Source organism: Crassostrea angulata, chromosome 7 (genome assembly GCF_025612915.1).
Source record: "Crassostrea angulata isolate pt1a10 chromosome 7, ASM2561291v2, whole genome shotgun sequence".
Classification (NCBI taxonomy): domain Eukaryota; kingdom Metazoa; phylum Mollusca; class Bivalvia; order Ostreida; family Ostreidae; genus Magallana; species Magallana angulata.
The window spans coordinates 60,653,088-60,678,010 of record NC_069117.1 but is presented as its reverse complement, the minus strand read 5'-3'; the positions used below and the strand labels follow the sequence as shown (position 1 = coordinate 60,678,010).

General features: G+C 33.5%; 3 protein-coding genes across 3 annotated transcripts; 1 reads left to right on the top strand and 2 right to left on the bottom strand.

Annotated features, from left to right (window-relative positions):
• Positions 1-697: 697 nt before the first annotated feature.
• On the bottom strand, positions 698-2,431 carry LOC128155881 (neuronal acetylcholine receptor subunit alpha-6-like). The gene has a single exon (XM_052817763.1). The coding sequence runs from the start codon at positions 2,384-2,386 to the stop codon at positions 1,124-1,126; it is 1,263 nt and encodes a 420-aa protein (XP_052673723.1). The 5' UTR covers positions 2,387-2,431; the 3' UTR covers positions 698-1,123.
• A 3,356-nt stretch (positions 2,432-5,787) lies between these two features.
• On the bottom strand, positions 5,788-8,789 carry LOC128155973 (acetylcholine receptor subunit beta-like). The gene has a single exon (XM_052817904.1). The coding sequence runs from the start codon at positions 8,618-8,620 to the stop codon at positions 7,454-7,456; it is 1,167 nt and encodes a 388-aa protein (XP_052673864.1). The 5' UTR covers positions 8,621-8,789; the 3' UTR covers positions 5,788-7,453.
• A 9,057-nt stretch (positions 8,790-17,846) lies between these two features.
• On the top strand, positions 17,847-24,412 carry LOC128191428 (mucin-2-like). The gene is made up of 3 exons (XM_052863482.1): positions 17,847-18,723; positions 21,497-22,463; positions 24,288-24,412. The coding sequence occupies exons 1-3, from the start codon at positions 18,382-18,384 to the stop codon at positions 24,410-24,412; spliced, it is 1,434 nt and encodes a 477-aa protein (XP_052719442.1). The 5' UTR covers positions 17,847-18,381.
• The last annotated feature ends 511 nt before the right edge of the window (positions 24,413-24,923 follow it).

Below are 24,923 nucleotides of genomic sequence, written 5' to 3'. Positions count from 1 at the left end.
GTTCGCAAAACAAGGTGATTATCTATCATTACAATGATTAAATTTTTTTTTTATTGACTGTTCAATTTTGGAGATTGTCTTGTATAAACAAGATGATAATATGAAGACAACCTTTAACCGTTAAAAATCGTTAAAGAAGTAGGCCGAAAGGTTCAGTTATTTTAAATCAATATTGCGAATGCATTTAAAACGTTGATCTCTCAAATAACAATTACTAGGAAAATTTGTTCTCAACTTGAAGTAAAAAAAAACCTTTAGAGCAAAATTATATTAGATTCATGTGTGTATTAAATATTACCGTAATCAATAGAAAAGGTCGAAGTTTATATTTAATCGATCGGCTTTCATCCTTTTTTCTCAATTAAAGTTTGTTTTATCGATTATGAAGCTGCACAGACTGTTGAAACAATCAATAAATGCACTAATTACTAAAGATAATAGGTGTTATTTTCCTAATGAGACTAATTCCTTATCATTTGAGATTCATTGTGTGTAAAACAAAACAATCGATGTACCACTATTTATTTATTTATTTTTGAAAATTTAATTACGGAAGCAGAAGTTAATCTAGGAGGATCGTAGTCAGGTGTATGAAGTTAATTGTAGATAATTAACATACTTTAGATCGTGAAAAAAATATTTTTTATGACAACAATTTATAGATAAAATGTTGTTGTCCTTGTGAATATAAACAATTTGTTGTTATAAAATGTTTGAAATTATCAATACATATAAACATTTTTCATTCAGCAATATTCAAATCGTGCGGAATTACTGACCAATTTTTAAGTTGGTGTAAGAAATGATTACACAAAAAATCCTGATTATCCTTGTTTAATCAATTTAACTTCATATAGTTTCTTGGGGTAACGATAACCAAACAAAACATTTGCTTTAGTTTTGCGTTTTCATTTGAAAAAAAACAACAAAAAACAAGACTTCAATAGTTTAAATACTCTTTAAGAATTCTTGATTTAAAGATAGCAAAGTAATGAATTTCAAACAAATCCCGATTTAAACCAGAAAATATATGACGAGCAAATAATTCCCATAACAATTAATTGATATGAGTTTGGCGATAATAATGTAAATGTTAATTGCAGTGCAACTATTTTAAAGACATTTAATAAAAGGAAGCTATGACAATGATATACACAACGTTGCAATTCAGTAACACAAATCCAAACATAATCAAGCAAAAGCGATCTGTAGCCAAGCCAATATCACGCCAGGTCAAATTCGCGGAGAATGCATCATGCTTGGAATCATTAACAACTTGGGGTATTTTTGTATCATTATCTTCCACTTTATGTTTTTTCTTACATCCACACATGCGTGGCCCAAGAACAATTTTATGAAAAGTTTTAAGATAGTTTGGAATTTCTATGGTGTCCTCCCTGTTATAAAATCGGAGAGCAACAATAATCCCCACAGTCATCACTACTCCCACCATGAAGTCTCCTAGAAGTTTGTAACTGAGATACGCTACACTTGGCTCCGATCCTTCAGGAAGCTTGTCTTGTATGAGAGTAAGATATACGGCCACGGCCAGAAGTACTGTTGTTCCGAATCCCACTCGCTCTCCACATTCCGGTGGCATCAAAAATGCCATCAACTGTAGAAATGACAGAAAAGCAACTGGCAATAAAAGGCTAGATATATAATACACAGGTCGTCTCTTCATTGTGACGGACATCACTGCCTCCTGAAGTTTTAGATTATTGGTGGTAGTATATATCTTTGTTTCTGTTACGTCCCATAGACTATTTTTGCTGTACTCTGCCATGTCCATTGTTCCCCGGGGGGCCATTAGGTTTATTTCCGTCTGTAGGAATCCAGGGATATAGAAGCGCAAAATGCAAGTTTGCGTATCAAAGGGATAGTATGAAAGATCGGGGTCGCATGTGCTCTCAAATAAGTTTGGAACAACCCAAGAAATTAACCCGTTACTCGCCAGCCTTAAATTCATGTCAATGTGTCCAATTTCTGATATTGCATCGTACATAAGCATGTTTACCAGAAACGGAATCCACACTTTTCTCTGAGGAATAACAGTTTCCCACAAGTCTCCCCCGTACATGGCGGGGTCCCAGGTTAAGCGATGGTCAAACCAGCTTATTCCAAGAGCCCCAGTTATGGAAAATTTACTGACGGACTCGTCAAAATCCTTAATGCTCTTGAAGTAGAACGTAACATTAACCTGAAGTGGGATGGATCTATTTTCTCCTGGTCGTAAATTACGATCGTAGGTAGCTGGAAATGTAACGTTATGGAGGCTTTCTTCGTCATTGAAGCTGTAAGAATGACACAAGGCAAACAAAGCGACAAAAAGTATTACTTTCAGCAGATGCCTCATTATGTCTTTGATGTTCAGCAATGACCGCATAAGTTCGAAACTCAAACCGTTTTAAATAACAGTTTAGTCGTAAACTCGAGATTAATGAGATAAAACATTACGAAAGAACAATATTTCACGGTGTCATTTAACCCTTTAAAATGATTCAATACATGTACAAGACCAAACAATTGCCAAACCAATTCTTGATGAATTTTATTGATTTATTGTTCAAGAGATATGTTTTGCGTGCATGAGCTCTGTCAATCGACTAGCTTTAGTATTTGTTTTAGAACCATCTCGCGTGAATGAAAATCAACAGGTTTTGTAGGAGAAAAGGCACGATTTTTTTTCAACGATAGGCAATGCAGAGTAGTAATATTATCATTATTCAAAACCATTCATTCATTATGCCTAAAAACAGCGCGCTGAGTGTACAGTATATTTTCATATATTTACATTTTCAAGTGTCTTTTCCTGTGATAACACTACGTATCGATTTTATACTATATAACCGATAACTTCAAATGACGCCAAAGTGAGGCGCCAGTGGGGTTTGCTTATTTATATTTAGATATTTAATCATACGATGGCTTAAAGTTCTATAAATATAAGTAATAAGGAATCATTCTTTGAATATTATGAGGTGATAATTTTGATTTGATCACGCTCCGACCGAAATTATTATCTCATAATACTTAAAGGAATGATTCCTTATTCCTTAAATAACTCCTTTATTTTTGTTACTGATGATTCAAGCAAAACAAAAAGTAACTCTTTTGTTCTTTTTGTTATTTCCCTATCATCTGAAGCGAAAGTTTAACTGAGATTTTCTGATGACATGTGGCCCGTCGTCCGTCCGTCTTTCTGTCTGTCCGTCTATTGTCCGTCCGTCTGAAAACTTTTACATTTTTTACTTCTTTTCTAGAAGAACTGGGCCAGATTTTTAAAAAAGTTGTACAGAGCATTGAAAGGGAATTCTGCATTATAAAAATAAGGGACGAAACCTTTTTTAAAAGGGAAAAAATTACAAAGTAGTGAAAATAGGATATGCTCTTAAGGAGGTTAAATCTTGTGATCGAAAGTCAAAGTATCTTTTTCTAAAGTGCTATTTTAATCTACACACACAGCTTAAGGTACTTCACTACACCGAGACTTATACTTCTTAAGACACTACGTCACAAGATGGCGATTTAAATGTTTTGTTAAATTGTTTGTATCAATCGAATCAGATGTATATCGCAATAGCTCAGTGGTTAAAGTATCAGGCTTGTGGACCGCATGTCATGAGTTCGAATACAAAAAAAAAAATGAGTTCGAATCCGCCTGGGGCTTTTTTAAAGTTTGCTAAAATGGATTTTTTAAATCTAAAATTGCATATTTTTTCGCCTATTTGACACATAAACTTCTTATCCATCATTATCTATCATAATCAAGTAATTTACTGCTGATTTGAGAAACTATTTCAAGGTGTAGTGAGGCACCTTAACCGAAATTCGAATAAAAAAAATTGAAGTCTATATGCGTCATAACGCTACTGTAGACATATCATGGCCTTTCTGCATATTGAAAGTGCAATTTATAAACAAATGGCTTTTTCAATCTACTTTTTTTAATGGATTGAACCTTGATATCAAGTACAAACTTACTCTTAATAAAAGGTTGTTTACAGACAAGACAGGTTCAATGTGCTACAAAACTATTCAATAGTTTCAAAATTTTACTCAAATTATATCAGACGGGTCAGAAATCTTATATGATCAGAAAATAAATTCTCAAGTGTGGGTCTATCTTGTATCTTGTAAAATTAGGCAAAACCGGTGATATGTTTTTACTTTAAAGAAATATAGGCTAAATATCCTAATAAATGTCGATATATATATCTATAAAAAAATAAATAAAAAAATAACAATAATAATAATAATAATAAAAATAATTATAATAACTATTGCTAGTTTTCATCGTGGTCCTGCAATAAAACATTTTTACAATCATATATATTATAATGATAAAATTAGCATCTAAATATAAACACACACACATATATAAAAAATACAAGCACATTACTTTCTTAGTACATGGTAGTATACATGTTACTTGTTACATATCTGAAAATTGTTTTATAAATTTATTTCTGAACAAATTATCTAGAAGGTTGGTCTGCACTAAAAAATAAGACGCTAAAGTTACAACATTCTAAAAATATTAAGATAAGAAAAATGTTCAGTTTCCTTTTGAAAACAGCCTGCCACAAAAAGTAAACCCTGAACTTTTCTTGGAAAGTAAGACGTAACCATTAGGAGTATAGCATCATGGAAGATTCAGCCCCCCCCTCCCACACACACTTTTTTTTCACAGCAAGTAAAATTGTTAAGAATTAAAATATTAATAGTGATATTAAAAATTGGAGTCATAGGTATAGTAACCCCCCCCCCCCCCCCGATTGGAAATTTCATGTTTCGAGGAAAAATTTGGCAGGTAAGAGGTAAGATTGAGTATAATGTATACTCCCCCCCCCCCCCCCCCAAAAGATTAGGATCTTGATTTTGGGAATTCTTGTCAAGATTTCTGACGATTAGTCAAGCCCACCACTTTCAATTTGCTTCCGATGCCAAATCATAAAAACGGGTACAAAAATTGTTATATGTATTTCTTTTTCTTAGTCTTTCATCATTCTTTGGGTTGTCGACAAAACCTTCATAGTGGATTTTTTAAAACTCGTAAAATATAAACGGTCACACGATGCGTGGTAATACTATTTTGATTATTTTTATGAAATGTATAAACATGGTGTACATACTAGACTTTACATAACATGAAGTGATTTTCTGAGAGAGAGAGAGAGAGAGAGAGAGAGAGAGAGAGAGAGAGAGAGAGAGAGAGAGAGAGAGAACGAGAACTTGTGTGTAATTTTGATACTTTAATTAAAATTTTATTACTGATTTAACAGTTAATTCCCTTACAAACAACTCCCGAAAAGTTCAATAAATACCAGGAATAAAAGAATTAAAAGAGATATATAACAGTAAAACTAAAGGTATATATTGGGGCGGAAGAGGGGCTTAAAGTTTGACATAAACATTTATTGGGAAAATGTTTAAAACTATCCTCTCATGAACTATTATGCTACTATTTGTAAAATTACTTTGCAAGCGTTTTAAGATAGTGTAGATTTTAAATAAGGGCCCTGAAATGGGTTTTAAGTTCAACATAAAAGTTCAGAGAGAGAATTACTATGTTACGTTCAGTTAATTCACTTTATAAGCACAATCGTATCTTTATTTCAAAATCACTGTTTTTCTTTTCCCTTCATAATTATTTAAAATTTTGCTATCTTTAATATGTTGGGGGCTATTCTAGGATAATAAGTTTGGGATCTTAGATCTAAGTATACGGTGTCCAAAAAGTAAGGGTTTTTAAAAACATTTTTAATGAATTGCCAAATGTTAAAATATGTAAGCGTTTCACAATGAAATTAATATTTAAACATTTAAATAGAATGATACGAAAACTATTGATCAGGTTAACGATGTGACTATTGGCCCTTGTTGTTTTTGTAACATAACGACATTAACCAGATTATGCTGATATTTGGTCTTATGTTTTTATCAAACATAATTATGCTGGTCTACACAATTTGTTCGCTATTTTGCATTCTTTCTCGTTCGGTCTTCAGCGGTTTTTTTACTTTCAAGTACTAGATATGTCTGCTCTCTATGAAGGAACACCTCGATACAGTTACTTGGTTTTGTTATTTGTTGCATCATTAGAACACATTGTTTTACAGATAATTCGTTGAAATAATATCTGAATCAAACAATGGATCATTTTGATATTTTGTTATTTTCAATGTTGTATATCTTTCATTTGTCTGAGAAAAAAACCATGACATTTTTGTTAGCGCGTCTTAAAATATATTATTACTACCAATTTTTTGGGTTAGAGTATTAAGTCACGACGACTCGGTCGATTGGCTCACTTATTTCATGTGCATTTAAATTTTGCTAATGTTACTGTAATAGGAATCGTTTTATATACAATCTAAGCAGCCGGTCTCATTTTATCTTCTAACTTAATTGCATCATCACGTCAGGCTTTGAGACTCTGAAGGATTTATACTGCAATATTATAACCAAATTTAAAAAAACTTCAAAAATTAACTTTACCTGTAAATGAATGACATCTGTCAAAATCTTGATCTTGAGCTTTTGTTCATGAAGATGATTCACTCGGAATCAATTTTCGGTTAGTTAGTAAAGGACTTCTTTATATTATATTTTTTGTGCGTTAACTCATACAATACATGTCATATCAGAAATGTGCTGTAGAGCAGAAAAACATATGTACTGACTTGATTTAAAATTCACAAGATACAAGTGGTTTTTGTATTTTGGTAAAATCATAAACTTGAAACCAAGCACCCGAGAAGCTCATATTTTATGAAATGCATAAGATATGAAAAACTACGACGAAGAAAGTTGATACAATATTTCGTTGAATGTATGCTGAAGCCGAAGAAGAAAATGATATATACAATTTTATTTATATATTGGTATCAACAAAGTAATCGGATTGCGTGAAATGCAATTAAGATTTTATACAGTGAAGAAAAAATCAGATAAAATGCAAAAATACATTAAAATATTACATGATTTTGATTTCTTTTATATACCAGTATATCTTCAGAATTTTTCTTTATGCAAGAATACTGGCCTTAACCGCATCCTAATGTATAGTATAATTGTGAAAACAAGCTCTACAGCAATTTTAAAAATGTTCCATACATTTCCTATCTTTTGAAAACAAGCTTAAGATAACAAGTTCATTGTTTTTTACATCAAAAGTGTCAAAACTTTATAAGCAATATCTTTGAAAACATGAGTATTAAACTAATTTGATAAGATAGTACAAAATATATGTCAAAATGTACTGAATGATCAGGCCCCGAGTCAATAAAACTTAGACAAGCTCACGCGTGATCTCAGACTCAATTTTCTGCTATAGATTTCTTTTGTAAAAGTGAAACTGAAATCAAAAGTGAGCTCGTCTTAAGTTTTATAGCCCCAGGGCCTGATCTCTCAAATAGAAACATTTGATGAGTAAACTATTATTTTGGATTTAAAATCGAACTTCAGCCAACACTGCTACAAAATAAATGATATTGTTTAATGCCAACAGAATTAAAAATGAAATCAAACAAAATTTGTCAATAGCTTTACCAGCATCTTTCCAGAAATGTTTGTCTCCTTTTTCTTGTTTTCTTTTGCATAACAACTTTATGAATTTACTCTCCGTTTTCATACATTCTTCAGGTTCTTCGGCGTCTGCTTTGTTATACAAAATGCTTGACACCACCACTACTAGCATTATTAAATAGCTAAGCAGCAAGTCAACCAGCAATTTATAGATCAAGTATGATAGACCTGGCTCTGAAGCTTCCGGTAGTTTTTCCTGAATCATAGTAAGAAATAGAACCTCGGTTAAAAGAACAGTGATCGAAAATCCTACTCTCTCACCTGAATCACTTGGCAACGCAAAAACTAAAATATGCATGAAGTTAATCAAAAAGATTGGCAAAAGAATGACTATGTAGTATGTGCTTCTTCTTCGTATTTTTATTTCCAATTGCAGAATTTCAAAGTTTATATTCTCAACGTGTTGAGTTTTTACATAAACACGAGTACTCTCAACAGACCACAGTCCATTCTCCTCATACGCATCCATATTAAAGTTCGATAATACAGGCCGGAATTTTATCTCTGAAGAAAAAAATCCTGGAGCATATAACTGCAACGTACAAGTCTGAGAATCAAAGGGATAAAATGTGACGTCGGCATCGCACGAAGCGTCGAAAATATTTGGCGGTAAGCATTGAATGTATCCAGTTTCCCAGGCTTTGCAAGACAGTTCTTGCAACAGAACCGGTTTTATTTTATCATATGGATTCATAAGAACTATATACGGCGTCCAAATGTCGTAAACAAAAACAGTAGTTCGATTAAGGTCACCACCATAGTTAGTTGGCTCCCAAACGAGTCGATAATCTACCCACTCTAAACCAAGAGTACCTACTATACCAATTTTGCCATCACTTTCTATAAACTCCTTGAGACTCTTCATGTAGAAAAATATGCTAATTTCTGTGGGTATTGCTCGATTCTCCCCTGGCCGAAAAACCTTGTCATATTTTCTATTAAATATATCCTCGTGAAGTTGGATCTGGTTTGTGATTGTGTATCCTTCCACTCCAAAAATCACACATAAAAATAATAAACACATCTCCATCGCCGGACCATATGTTATGTGGTGTTCCTTCAAAATGTATAATGTGTAATTTTTCTAACAGGGCATGTTTCTTTTGAAGACTCCGATATAAATATTATGACGAAGAATATAACCAAAGACGTACCCATTAAATCACTGCTGTTTTACGCAGTTTTATTCATGTATTCATTCTCCTATTTTATGGCGCAATTTGATATTGTCATAAAATAACTGGGCTGTGTGATGGGTAAAACTACAAAAAGAATTGCATAAACATGATACACATGACTAATCTTTGTTTCTCAGTCTGCATCAAAGAACACCTTGCCGCCAATAAGTGGTCCAAATAGTTCCATGCCTTGACTGTTTGGTTTTCCAAAGCTGTGTCAATTTTATTTCGATATTTTTATGCGCTTAGTTCTCTTCAATTTCATATTAAATGTAGGTACCATACTTTTAAGCTTTTGTTGAACACCAAAAAAATTAAATTTCTGAGTTTTTGATAATCGCTCTAGGCTAAATCTGCAACAAACCAAAGATAGACAAAACAAATGATTGTTAAAACGTAAAATGTTTTTTACATGACTGTTAATATAAATACGACTACAAAGCAATAAACATAGCTAATTGTCATTAAGTTATTCATTGAATAATTAAATCAAATTAAAATATTTAATTATGATTTTCCTATTATTTCCTTTTCTTTAATTAATCTTGTGTGTTACAAAAATATATCTTTTATCATAAACATTTCTTAATCATTAATAAAAAAGATCTAAAAAGAAACTATTAAGTTTAAAAAGGATGTGTAGTAACGAAAAGTTTGATAGGAAAGCTTTGTCTAGAGTAGTCATTCGTCGTCATAATCATAACTATAATATATAAACCTAAGTAAAATCAACAATTCAAATGTATATAGTTTGAGGCTTAAAAATTACTTTAAAATAGTGTTATAATACTTTCTTGGATATACCTCTAATATAATTGTATTTGTCGAACAATATAATCTCAGATAGGTTTTTAAACATTGTTTTAACTTAATGAAGAAAGGTGGATTAAAAAATGACAATAACAAACCGTGAACCATCTCTTAAATCCATAAAACGAAATACAAATTCAAAGCAGAGCAACACTGACCTCCAAATAGATAGAGGTAGGATCAGGTGCCTAGGAGGAGTGAGCATCCACTACTGACCGGTCACACCCACCGTGTGCTCTTTCTCGTAATCGGGGAAAAATAGGAAACGTCCGTTAATTATGGTCTAACAATTAGTATAAAAAACGTCAGTCAGCATGCGACCCAGTGGAAGATTTTATTTGCTGACAAGGTCGTTGTATAGACCATAGAACTTACAAGAAGATGACGTTAAGCGAGACTGTTGATAGTCTTATGTGAAGCTTATGTGTAGCTTTGGAATCAAGTACAAATAAGGTAAATAAAATTCATTTTGTGTATTGGGGATATTAAAAGATATACATTACAGATTTATGATTTTGAAGTATTTCCTGCTTTGAAAGGCTGCTATAGTTGTATGTAGGATTACCATGTGTAGAATTTAAACCTAAAATTTAAATCTTATAGAATATATCAAAGACAAATATTAAGATAACACCCCTTAAAAACAAAGTAAGACGTCCTATATTAATTTTGCATGGATTAAAATATTGTGTTTGACAAATCACAAGCTACAAAAATATGCACTGTCGTTTCAATAATATTTGTTAAATACCAATATTCATTGATTTCATTCTTAAATTGATCCATGAAATCAAATTTTCATTTAAGAGGATGATTGGCCACCAATTTACGTATCCTTAATACTGTAATTTTCATTGAATCAACTAAAAATGATACCCTCGAATATCAATGAAACCACAGTACATTATTGCCAAGTTTGGTTAACGTGGCATCTCGATGCCTTCATCACCGACGATTGAAATTCTTATAAAACGTAAAGTTTTTTTTATGAAGCTTGGAATTTTTTTTATCCAACTGACAACGGCCAATGTGTAATTTGTTTTATTAACATGATGTAAAAAAAATTGTTTGCATGATTTATAAAGATCACTTTTGAATTGGAAATTTTTTAATTTATGATGTGACAAAAACAACATGAGGTGTAAGTTGATTTCATATGACAACTTGTATAATAGTTCCGTTTTTTATTAGTAAATGTTATGGTCTATGAGATAAGCGAAAAAAATATTTAAATCTTTATGGTGGTATGGGGCATCTGTCAATATAAATGTAATTAATGTATATTATATTAATTGACATACTTTCACTGGTTTAGAGTTTCAAATCTATTAAAATATTTACCAAAAAATGCGTTTTAACTTTTTTTTTGGTAAAGTACAAGTTGTGAAACCCCTACAGGATTCAAACTCATGGTTTACAGACTCAAAGCAAGCCCTCTACCCGCTACACTAAACTGTTATTGGTCTATCGTTCTATATCGGGAAAGAAACTGTTTATTAAATTACACTTGATGTTATTGTTTTTTATCGATAAACAGACGTCACAACATGGAAACGACACATACCTCCTGAAGACGAGACATAAACGTTAATATAAGCAGAACTACCGATATCTTTAAGCAAATGCTATATCTATTTACAATGAATGTGTCATTGGTATGGGTAGGAAACATTAACCGAGAAATAAATCAAATCCCAGTGCGAAGAAATTTACATAAATTACATAAACACATACTGTTCCCTTGACATTGAGTGATCTCATTTTCTACTGCGAAAAAACAAGGTTGAATTCCATTTAAGTCTTTCACTTCGATAAACACCAACACCTTTTAAGATACTTAATTTTCGTCATAGTTTAGTATTTAGTTTCATCTGTTTAAAATATAAAGGGGATATTTTAAAATTCGCTTGATATGCTTCTCGTGATCTTTTGCGGATATTTAAAATTCCTCTCGTTTAATTAGGAATCTCAGGCATTATATATCCGGATGATTTTGCATGCGCAGTGATTCTAGAGATTTTCAGATAAAGCATTTGTTGCATTTATCCTTATATGCCAACTGGATGAGTAAAATGTTTTGCAATGCAAAGAAATATATTTCAAATTATTTTTAGAAAATGAATAGCTATATGGTATTTCCCTAACTATCATTGAAAGTAAAGTTATAGTCAATTGACGTCGTGGACAAACGTAGCCAATGTTAAAGAAATAAAAGTTCAACATATACACTGCATTGTGATCAGATGCAAACGAAAGTTTACCTTATGTCCCCGTGCTATCAGATTATAAATAGTCATTTACACTAAACGAAGCTTAACACTGCCGTTCATTTTAAATTTTCAAAAGACCTATAACAGCACAACACAGTCTTCTTCTGGTCATGATGAAATACCAAACTCAAATACTGATATTCATATGAGCGTATTTTAGCTGTGGTTGTCTATTTTGTAGCAGAAGCAGCCACAAAATCACTATGAATAGAGCGGCACTGTTTGGTAAATATCTTTTCTTATTATAAGGATTTCCACAATAATCTTATTGTTTTGAGACCGACTGTAATTATATTTAACGCGTAGTTGGTGGGTTGTCTTGAAAACAGGTAGAAATTTTGTAAAATTAATAACCATTTTTAGTTAAAAAAGATAGGTATCTTGATTGCTATTCATTAATGAAAAAATGAAATTTTTCTGATATGTTTCTTATACAAACATGCGATTTGGTTTTCTTCCTTTTTATTTTCTCTGATAGACAACATATATGTAGTGTTTGGAAATCAAGTCTTCCAACAATCTGTTGAAATTCTGATGGGTACCAATTGTGCCCTATTATTAGCAGATTTATTTTTGTATTCTTATGAAACAGAATTTATTCAAAAAATTGTACGTGAAAAAATGAATCACTCGCTGTGGCCTTCAACTCAACATTCAGGTATATCGATGACGTATTATCAATTAACAATTGTTATTTCCATACTTACGTTGACTCGATATCTCTCGAAATAAAAGATATCATAGAGTCTGAGTCATCTGTTCCATATTGGGATATTTTGCTGGACATGGACATTGATGGTAACCTAACAACAAAACTTTATGATAAACGCGATGACTTTAATTGTATTATAGTCAACTTTCCTTACTTATGTAGCAATATACCTTCATCACCTGCATATGGTGTTTTGTCTCTCAGGTGATTCGATACGCAAGGGCGTGGTCTTTGTATGAACAGTTTCTAAGTCGAAGCAAGCTACTGATAGACAAGTTAATAAAACAGAACTATCAACAGTCTCGCTTGAAGTCATCTTTTGATAAGTTCTATGGTCAATGCAACGATCTTGTCAACAAATACAATCTTCCACTGGGTCGCATGCTGACTGACGTTTTTAAACCTAATTATCAGACCATAATTAATCACCTAATTGTCTACGGACTTTTCCGATTTGTTCTCGATTGTGACAAAGAGCACACGGCGGGTGTGACCGGTCAGTAGAGGATGCTCACTCCTCCTAGGCACCTGATCCTACCTCTATCTATTTGGAGGTCTGTGGTGCTCTGCTTTGAATTTGTAGTTTGTTTTTTGAATTTTTGAGATGGTTCACGGTTTGTTATTGTAATTTTTCATTTATCCAAGAGACTTCCTATTTTGACATCATTAGAACAGCTTAATGTTGCTAGGATAACGTTTTTCATATCCTTGTTTTGATTAGTTAACGTTGGTATATATTTCGAATCTCAAATTTCGAATCGAATCTCGTATTTCGAATCTTGTATTTTAAACTTCGAATTTTAAATGAGCCTCCTGGGCGTAAGTATGTAAGAGTGTTACATTCATTGTTGACAAAATTATCCCTCCTTCACATTTATGCTACGTTTAAGTTTTAATTTCAGATTTTAAAACTGTATATGAATTGTTAAAGAGAGTTTTGAATTCTTTGAATTTTAACACTTTAATGTAACATATATAGTAATAAATATTTGACAACATTGATTAAATTAAATGAAATATATATGGATATATTTCCTTTTTAATTGAATTAGTTGTTAAATTGTGTATGCTAATTGGATTCTGATGTTTAAATACAAGCGCAGATAGGGGGATATGGGGTCAGAGGTAAATTCATTTTTTTAACTTACATAGTACCACTATCCAAAACAGGTCTTAGCTTGACAGAAAATAATGATATCCATGCCTTTTTCCTGGAGAATTTTCTGACCGAGCGTTTAATTATATACATTTATGAACTCAAAGAAATAGACGCCCATTTTCATTCTTGTAAGCAAAAGGAGAGGATCAAAACAAATCCAGATTTTGGTCTCAAATATGCATTTTAAAGGAAGTAAGTATTCAATTCATTGTTTATGTAACTGAGCAGTCAAGGAAAAATGAAGATGGTGTACTGTGTATCCGATGGGTTTATTTGAATAATAAATATGGAGGCATTGACCTACAAAATAATACATTATATGAGAAAACTGACAAAATGAAAGAAAATACATTAGCTATAAGTTACCACAAATATAATTTTTATGTTTCTAAAATAATGAGGTCATGAACTCTTTCTCCTCCATGCTGCAATCCAAATGGTATATATCATCCGGTATTTCAAATTTCTGTTCTGATGACGTAACCACTACTTCTAAACTCTGGATCTCATGAATCCTAATTTCTTCTACATTTCCTACACTTTGAAATTCAATTTTAGAATGTTCACTTTCGATTTCACATCTTGATACGGTCCCAATTTTCGTTCTTGGTTTGATGAATATGTCCTCATCTCCAACATTTGCTTTGTATTGAACAAAACGAAATATAGAACAAACAAAACGAATAAATACACATAGACATATTACTCTACTATCACATTTAAACATAATAAAAACATAGGTACAGTGGGTTACGGTGGTGCACAGTGTTTGTCAGTGCCCTGTACAGTGGTGTACAGTGGTGGTCAGTACCCCATAGAGTGGTGTACAGTGAGGTACAGTGCTGGTCAGTGGGTAGGTACAGTGCTGTGTGAAAATTAGCGACATCAATCAACCAGACTTGTAAGGAATTTATTAGGACCCGACACTCCAAACCACAAAGATAGTGTAATGTTTTGTGAAGTTCATTGGAGTACAGTGGCTCTGTACAGTGGGGTACAGTGGGTAGAGTGTGATACAGTTGCTATGTACAGTAGGTGTACATGGATTTACAGTAGGGTACAGTGAATATACAGTGGATGTCAGACAATGTCAGTCAATTTTTGAGAATATCAGTGGATTTTGAATTCAGTAGGGAAAATAAACAGTTTTCATAACTCAATGGTTTTAGAAATTGCTATTTTAGCTTCCTAATTTTCAGTGCAAACTAGAATCCCAGATAGTTTGTGTATCTCGATATATTAATGTTGTTCTGAAAAACATTTTTGAGCAATATTCTGATATTTCTATTTTATATATCTTCCATCTATATATAATTATATATCATAAAGTAAAAAAAAAACCCACTTACATGGAAAATTGGCGTTACTACTATTGTTTTTATTTGCGTTATAATATGTGTTCTCCAAAATTTTGTAACAATCTTTACATTTGCTGTTGTATTCATTATGTACTGGCATTTGAAGGCATCTGTTAAACAAAGTTTTATAACTTTGACTTGGATATAACTTATATAGTCACAACGTGTTCAACTTTAAACTGTATATAAATCATAACTTATCATCGTTGAAACTATAAATATATGTTTATTTCCTCAAATCATCAATTTCCAAAAAAACCCTATCATTTCTGTTTAGGACCCCATATTTCCAAACAATGGCATGTGACATAGGTAACAAATAAAATAAATGTACATTTTAGATCCCAATGTTTATATCCAAGATGTTTTTGGATGATTGACATTCCTGATATTTCAGGTGACAACCTCCTTAATATTAAAAAAATATCTAAGTATCGTTAAGGGTAAAATTATTCTGGGGCTTCATATATATTCAAGGGTATCAATTTTCTTGGATAAAGTGAAAATCAGTTTCAAGGATACATATCTTCGTGTCAAATGACTATTAATACAAAATGAAACCACAAGTTTTTCTTCTTAAGAAAGATTTCCATAATGATTAAATATTTTTGAGACCGAGTGTATCTATATTTATGGTTTTGTTAATGGGTTGTCTGTTAATCTACATCTTTAGTTTAAAAACATTTAGCATCTTAATTTTGCAGTTTGTACATTATGAGTATACCGCAAGATTCTTGATACGCTTCATGCATTTCTGCGTTTTCATTTTGCGAAACGTTGATATTTTAACATTATTAGTAAGTTAAAAATGTAATGTCAAAATAGGGTACTAGTACCAAATTGACATCGTGGATCAATGTATCGTGCGTGATTAGGTTTAGATTATACAAATACTATTTAACATCTACAATATACACTGCGTTGTTCTCTGACGAAAACTAATGTTTACCCTAGGTTTTTTTTTCTTCATTAAGGCTGGCTGGTCGTAGTCATGTTTAGGCTATGAACTATTAAGTTGTCCCAAAGCTTAAATACGGCTAAAAAAGGTATTGTTTGAATCAACGAAAAAATATTTTGACCGGGATTATTTCTTTAAATCTTAATTACAAACTGACAACGATGTTTAACAATGTTGTAAGATACATTTTGGTGACATTATGTAAACTTCGTAGTCAGGTGACGTATGTATCTTTACATTGCTAATGATCTAATTAAATCGCATGGGCAAAGGTGATTAATGGCATTTAATCATGAACAGGAAAAAAACCTGCGTCAAATACTTTAAAGTTCCTGATTGGGCTTTAATTAAACATTTCTTTATTAACGATATTAATAAACGTTTCGCCAAATCAGATCAACAAAATGAGACACACATTTACTAATCAACTGCGACTTTCATAAAATTGGGATAAATTCGTAGGTTTCTCTCGTATGATTCATATGTGTACTTATATTTGCTATATATTTAACATAAAATGTTCTAAAATTGAATTGATATTTCACTCGCACCGAGCTGTTGTTATGTATTAGAATTTCTGCATTCATTTGTTTACACGTTGCAAGGAGAGTCTCAAACCCATAAGTTTATGAATAGTCATTTACTTTAATCGAAACTTTGGCACTGTTGTTTATATGAAACTAAATATTATTACGAATGAATTATGTACCTCTAATATCAACTAAAGCATCTGTGTAAAGGAATCAAGCGGTTTTATTTCTGTTTTAATATAATCCCCTTTTAATGTAGAGACTATCGAATTGAATACAGACCGTGACATCAAAGTTGATTTTGACGTCTTCTCATATAAAGTACACAAAAGTAATTTCATTCACACTGATATGAAATCAACCGGGAAGCCTTAACATACCGCGTATATTGACCTATTTATATGAAGAGCTGTGCAGAAAGACATGAGAAATTGTTCATAAAATGTTTGTTTTTTTACTTGAAAATAGTTTGGGGCCAAATATATAATATTAAAAAATTCATGGCGAATTTGATGAGTAATTGGCAACAAGCCAGCCGTCTTAAAATTATTTTTTGGAAAATATGTTACACGTTTCAATAGGCCTATGAATCAGCATGGTCTGCTTTTGATCATGATAGAATAGCAACCCCAATTATTCATCCGAGCAGGTTTTAGCTGAACTTGTCAATTTTGTAGCAGAAGTGACAACACGGGTAATGAAATTATTGGTACTATTCAGTAGATGGCTTTTCTTGTTAAGAAAGATTTCCATAATGATTAAATATTTTTGAGACCGAGTGTATCTATTGAAGCGAAGTTATGATCAAAATCAAAAATATCCCTTCGGTTCCCTGTGGTAGAATTGTGCTGACTAACTTCCGGTTTAATGTTCAGTACCGTCAACGCGGATCCCGTATTTTCCGCGCACCCCCGCGGTCCAAATTGCAACGCGGTTTAAACACCTGTCTCAGGTAAAAACCGCGTGCCCCCGCGGTTCAATCACCTATAATGACAACACCCCCGCGGTTTGAACGATCGATTACAGGTGTTAAAAAGTATCGACAAGGAACACGAGTTATCTCCCTCGATTAAAAAAAATATAACATGCATTAAACGTAAATGTAAGTTAACAAATGCATAAAGATAATCATGATCCTTTTATAGAAAATCACATATTTTGAAGGTAAATATTTTTTTTGAATATTAGCTGTTTATTTGGTAATACTGGGATAATATTTTAATTCTAATCATTTAAAGCTGTTATCTGTACAATCCAAGGAAAATTGGGCCATACCCGCAGGTGGTTGAAAAATTATGCTTTACTAACTTATTGATATATCGATATACAATTAAATTAAATTTTAAAATCTAACAAAAAAAATGTAAAATTAATAAGACTTATTTACTTAAATTAAATATTTTACTTTATAATTATTCAGGTATGTATATTTTTATTTTCAATATCATTTTATCTTTTTATCCTATCAAACCGTTAAAAATTCATTCAAATTTTAAAAGTGGCTTAATCGCTCATATTATGGAAAATCACGTCCTTATAATTGCTGTAACAAGCGTCATTGTTTTGATAAAAATTTTATAATTTGTTCGGAAAATTGATTTCAACCAGCTCTGTAGACCGACTAGTTGTAGCCTTATAAAAACACATGCTCACAATTAAATGTTCAAAGGAAAATCAGTTCTCCTAATTAAAACACAAAAGGTACTCATAATTAAAATTGTATGATTCTTCACATCGCACGGGTTTTATTCAGTTTTAAACTAAGTGTTGCCCTGAAAAGATATATACACGTATATTCTGTGATTTTCATAAAACAATGGCTAGGCGTTCTAGTGTGCGTGAAGATAGACATTTTCTTGTGCGGTACTTGTGCGATGACAATTTTCAAGTGCGGAGTCGTGCATACTTCCGATGTGAGAGTGACATTACGATCACTGTTGGTGAGGAGTATGATGTTCAGTGGGGCCGGGCCAAAGAAGTTGACAGAGCCGTTGTCCTTGATTCCGGATCCGACCAGGAACTTCGAGTGAAGATGAGAGAGTTGGAGACCAGGACTGAGCCCTCATCCCCAACACCTCCCGCAAGCCCGTTATCGCCATCACCACCTCCATCACCCCCAACCCCAGCACCGAAGCGTCAGAAAACCACCATGTCTTTCGTAAGTAAATTTTTCAACTTCGTTAGTTTTTATATCTTTACTTAAAATGTAATAGTAATAAACGACGTAGATAAAGAATTTAACGATTGTTAATTATAATGATTATATTATTTATTCATTTATTTTACCAGACATGGAATTTTGACCCGCTTGCATAATTTTTGTTATAAGAGTAAATTGATCTAATCCGTTAAGACTAGTCAGTGATTAAGCAGTCTTGTTTTCATTTATATTTAGTACTTGAAAATTATAAAAATTGATTTATATACATTGAAGAAGGCTACCAAATAGTTATGCATGCATGCATTTGTAAACTTTATATTTTTCTTCATTTTATTATATAAATTTAATAAATATTATTTACTTAAATTATTGTATTGCTACCACATATTCATGCATGTAAATTGGTGTAAAATGTTTAATCCCGATCCCGATCTAAATGTTGATATCTTGTCAAAAACCAACATTAAAGCCTTGTACATATGGATTTAAAGAAATATTTATTACTCATTCATACACATGATACATATAATTAAACATTGATCTCCACAAAATTCACATTTAACGATTGTTTTCTACAAGAACACCTCGCCGTCAACGGACATAATGATTTGTTTAAATTGTTGCAAATAACAATTGATTGAGTTTTATACCTAATCACAAACTGCACACAAAATCACAGTCAAAAGTTTTGTTCTACATTACGAGCACAGTATACACAATTTCACATCCACGGTTGAAGAAGGTTACTGGCCCTTGCACAAACGTCCTTGTCTGATGTCAGCAAGTTGTTGAAGTGCCCGATGCTTTTCCCTCGCGATCTTTCACTGAACAGTTTTTTTGGCACATCACCGGTTGCATTCCCCTTCATCAACACACACACTGGCACAACTTTGTACACATGGTCAATGTAGGCACAGCATTTCTCCACAGTCATTTCGGTCCTCCAAAATTGCACAACGCACTCTTGCAACTCCTGTTTTGTCCTCGGGGCTTCCCTGGCAACACATCTCTTTAACTCGTTCCACACCATTTCGATGGGGTTAAGGTCAGGACTTTCTGAAAAGAAAATAATCATTGATAAATGAAAAAAAAAATATTATAATAAATTATTACTAGAAATAATTTCATTAATTATTATTTTTATTTATACTTTGAACAATGTGCATATAAACAAGTCATAAACAGAATACTAACTTAAATTAAAAAAACTAAATTATGTATTAACATAATCTACAAATTAGATAATTACCTGCAGGCCAATCGTTCCACCAATTTATTTGGTTCTCATCCATAAATTGCTTGGACAACTTTGACGTGTGTTTCGGGTCGTTGTCTTGTTGAAACCTGTGTCCGTCGTTTCCACCAAACTTCGACTGGATAAATGGCACCAGTGCATCGCGCAAAATGTTCTCCACGTAGAATGTAGAGTCCATTATCCCTTCGAAAAGTCTAATTTTTGAAGCTCCTCGTTTGCTTATAGCAGCCCAAACGTGTATCTTGAGTGGATGTTTTGGTTTCGGTAACACTGCGGCACAAGCATCTTTTTGACGGTAACTGTGCAGTTTGTTCTGATGTAACTGAATGGAGCACTCATCCGAAAATATCACGTTGTCGAAAGTGTCATCTGCCGCAATTAATCGTTCACAAAATTCAACACGTTTCAGTTTGTTAGCATCACGGACCATTTGTCCATATCTTGGTTTCGAATGAGTATAGCCACTTGCAGCAATAGCCCTCTTAGTGGTGGTTAGTCCAAAACTCGCACCATCTTCTTTTAACACTCGATGAATTTCTGTGCTCGAAACCGTGCAATCCTTAGCGATACACTCCTTTATCAGTTCGGCATCTCTTAAGCTTACACATGTCGACACTTGCGGAATATCAGACTCACAAATGTCCCCAAACAATCCGATCTGGTACTTGTGAATCCAGTAAGATATTGTGTCCCGACAAACTGTGTACCCAAGGAACCGCATTTCTCTTCTAATTGCAGCAACCGAAAAACCGTCCTTGTGCATCTTAACTATGCGCAGTTTAAGTTCATGATTTATCCGACCCATCTTTCCTAATTACAACACTGAAATCATTAAGTAGTTGATTTAATGTGCTAAGCGCTTAAGGATATTACACAAGATTATGTAATTGTTAGGTCTACCCACGGTAAAAACGGGGGTCATCCCCACCTCGTATTCTCGCCTCCAGCCAAATGTGATACCTTAAAATTTACCTGTCTATAGTCTGTATTCAAAAAATGTTAAGCAGTAAATTAAAAAGATATTTGGAACCTTTGAATAATTACAAAAATAAAGATAGTAGTTTACGTTTATAGAAAAATTGATTTATTGAAATAATATTGAATAAAAAATAAATAATGTTCACAAAATAAGTAGTTCTTACCTAATTGCTGGTTAATTATTAAACAGACTATAGATATGTACAATTGCCATAGTCTTCTTTTCTCCAGCTATTCAAATAACATGTAAAAATCTCCGAAATGCGTGTATTCCATTTGTAATGTGGGTATGTGCGAGATAATACAATATCTCTAATGATATTTCAAAAGATTGCTTAACTTACCTTACTTAATTTAATTAAAATATATCATATTTAAATTTGTGTAACTGACATTAACTTTGTGTTGTCGTGCGTGTGACAGCCCCCCCCACCCCCACCCCCACGTGGCTTAATAATAAGTGTATATTTTGGTTTTTTTTCATAGCATGGCACTTTATTTTCATTTATAATGCAACTCTTTTTTAATATATTGCAGACAAAGTCAGGGAAACCCAGAGCTTCAATGATTACATCAGGTTCCCCTCCAACTGTAAACGAACAGACTCTCCCCATTGCTGTGCCTGCAACTGTGCCCACTGGACCGCAGACTCCGCCCGTCGTTATGCCTGCATCTGTGCTCACTGGACTGCAGACTCCGCCCGTTGTTGTGCCTGCATCTGTGCCCACTGGACCGCAGACTCCGCCCGTTGTTGTGCCTGCATCTGTGCCCACTGGACCGCAGACTCCGCCCGTCGTTGTGCCTGCATCTGTGCCCACTGGACCGCAGACTCCGCCCGTTGTTGTGCCTGCATCTGTGCCAACTGGACCACAGACTCCGCCTGTTGCTGTGCCTGCATCTGTGCCCATAGGACTTCAAACTCCGAGAGCTTCTACACCAGTCGTGAGATTCCGTCCGCACCGGTTATCCACCAGTGATAGTGACTCTCTCGTCGGCGGGCTTTTGAAGGAAGTGTCCGATCTGCGTAAATCCGTCGACATTGTTAATAAGAAGATAGATGCCACCAACAGGCGCACAACCCATCTAGAAACTCTACTGACAACAGCCATTGCCAATACAAACATCATTATTGACATTATAAGGAGGCAGTCCAGCGACAACACTTTGACGCAGCTGAATTCGGCGATGCACAGCCAGACTAGCGCAGAAGAGACCCCTTCATCAACGCCCACAACTGAAGGAATCCCTCCGGAATTCAAGATTGATGACTCTGAACTTCGCGTCCTTGTCCGGGAGTCCAGGAATGCCGGCAACTTCGCGGTGAACCTTACACGGAAACTGTTTCCTGAACTGTTCGGTGAAGGACAGTTGCGATACGAGTATAATTGGTATGGAGGCGGGAAGTTAGCAAAGAAAGAACTGGATCCAGTGAGGAAACAGGTGGTGAAACAGTACGTTGTGTATTTCTTCCCAGAGTTCCAGTCTCACGAAGCTTGGAGGGAGCGTGTGGTTGCGTGGACCCTGAGGTCCACGCAGAAAATATATAAGCGAGGTTAAACCGGATGCTATGGGGAAAATTCAGCCTGCGCGTGAGCTAGCTTGGTTCCTGTGCGTAATGGGTAGCTCAGGGAACCAGGCTAACACGTTTATCTGGATCGGGATCGGGATTTCGTGCCATATGCACACATAAGTTCAAAGGCGCACAGTACAGAAACAAAGTATTCCTTTTAAAGAAATGATTGGCATGTGATATGAACTATCAGTTTTATGAAATAAGTTAATGTTATGCCGAAACTACAACATGCATCAAATAGCATCATTTGCAATGTTTCGTTGTTTTCCGAATACACATGTAACTTAAATATATCGCATAGCCCCCTAACTCCGTCACTACCCTAACTCCGTCACTTTCGGGAAACTCCTCGCCGTTTGAAATCAAGTACGATTATGACGTCATATTTTACATGTCAAAAATCTTTAATCAAATGTCAACAATTTGCAACGGTTAAATTTAAGAATGTGTCAAAGAATAAGAGAATTAAACCTTGTTCATTTTATGCACCATTATGAGTGAAATCAGCTAAAACCTTTTCACAGGTGCACTAAAATATCGATATTTCTGACTTGCGGGCCCATTCGATCATTTACGGTGGTCAGCCGTTTTTAGAGAGGTCAAGATGAAACATTTTACATGTAATACATATTTGATTTAGGTTATTAATACATTTTTTTCAGTCCGCAATAGCCTTTATGCACTACTCTTGATGATAACGTCAAATCGCTCATGCCGATACTTTTGCCTTATACAGGGTATAGATATATCCGGTATATCGTTATTTAGAATGTGCTACATTTCTAAAAAAGTAATAAATAAATAATATAATAAGTAATATATTCATTAATGATATAAAATATTTGAAATATGTAAGGACATAAATCAAACGGCATCCATACATTCTGAAAAGGCCTTTGTGAATGCTGTTACATGGACCCGTTTTTTATTCTGGCGATCATTTCATTTCGATGAAATTAAATACAATTTAAATTGTATGCACCATTTTTACTTATTATAACTTGGCCTAGATACAAATTGAGTTTTAACTAAATTTTTAATGTGTCTTCATTCCCTGCCATATCATAGAGCATGTGGGTGACGGAGTTAGGTTCATAAGATATAACAGGCACGCGTGATAAACGTCGTATTCAGGGGGCTAATTTGAATAAAAATAAAAATATTTTTATTAATAATTTTATAAATTATATTGCTTCAAATTATATTTAGTGATTGCAAATGATAAAAACCACAAAAAATAATTTACAGAGAAACGCGAAAGGTTTTCTGCTTATGGTGACGGAGTTTGGGTACTCGGGGATACATTTATAGTAGTCGAGGCTAGAGAACTTTCCGATTAAATTTTTTTCAGCATTTAAGTTTGATTGAATAATTATGTCACTATAAAAGTTTCAATCTCAAGAAAAATGCATCAAAATATGAAATTTTTAATTTACACAGAGCTGTCACTGCATAGTTAACAAAGTAGTGCGAATCGTAATGTGTGCGCAAATAGTAGAATTCACCGAATGCCTGATACTATACATGCAAACTTCATTCATAGATAAATCAAAATTATTATATAGAAGTATGAATCCTTTAAATTCTGATATAAAAAGTCAGGGCTATACATACATGTATACGTATTACAACGTACAAATTTAGTGGTTAAAAGCAGAGGGCTAGAGTCGCTGGAATCTCTGATAATCTTAAGTCTTTCACGTTTTCGTTGGAAACACATGCAAATGGTCCACGTATTGTAGTCCTTTTTTAAAGGACAGCAACTTGTTCCAAAGATAAACGAGTGCCTGAGAAGGAACGATAAGCGTCTGAAGAGGAAGTCCATCGTTATCCCTCAGCTGACCGAGTGCCATGACGACGTTTTTGACTTTGTGGATTAGAGACGATCGGCGTACACGTACTTGTGTGTGTAATGAGATTGTGTGTGTCTTATGATACATGTATTACTTGTGTGTGTAATGAGATTGTGTGTGTCTTATGATACATGTATTAACTACTTGTCATTATGACGAACTTTTTACATGCTATGCTGTGAAATTTAAAATATATTGAAGTTTCCCATTTTTGAAAGCTTTTTCATCTTGCGATAAATGTGTGAAACAACTTTTCTGTGTTGTTATTCTGTGTATATACACATTCTTTATAAAGAGTAAACTTATTAAGAGTTAATGAAGCGAACAAGATACAGGTAAAGTTTTCATATAAATACCCGCTAGGCATTTATACTACTAAATTAAAATTACTGCTTTACTTTAGATAAGAGGTAGTACAATGTCAAGTAGTTTGACCTCAAATATGATGACTGTTTAATTCATTAAAAAGAAGTGGACATACACACAGTGAAAGACTTAACTAATTTGTTCACAATATCGTTATGGTAAAGTACTGGTT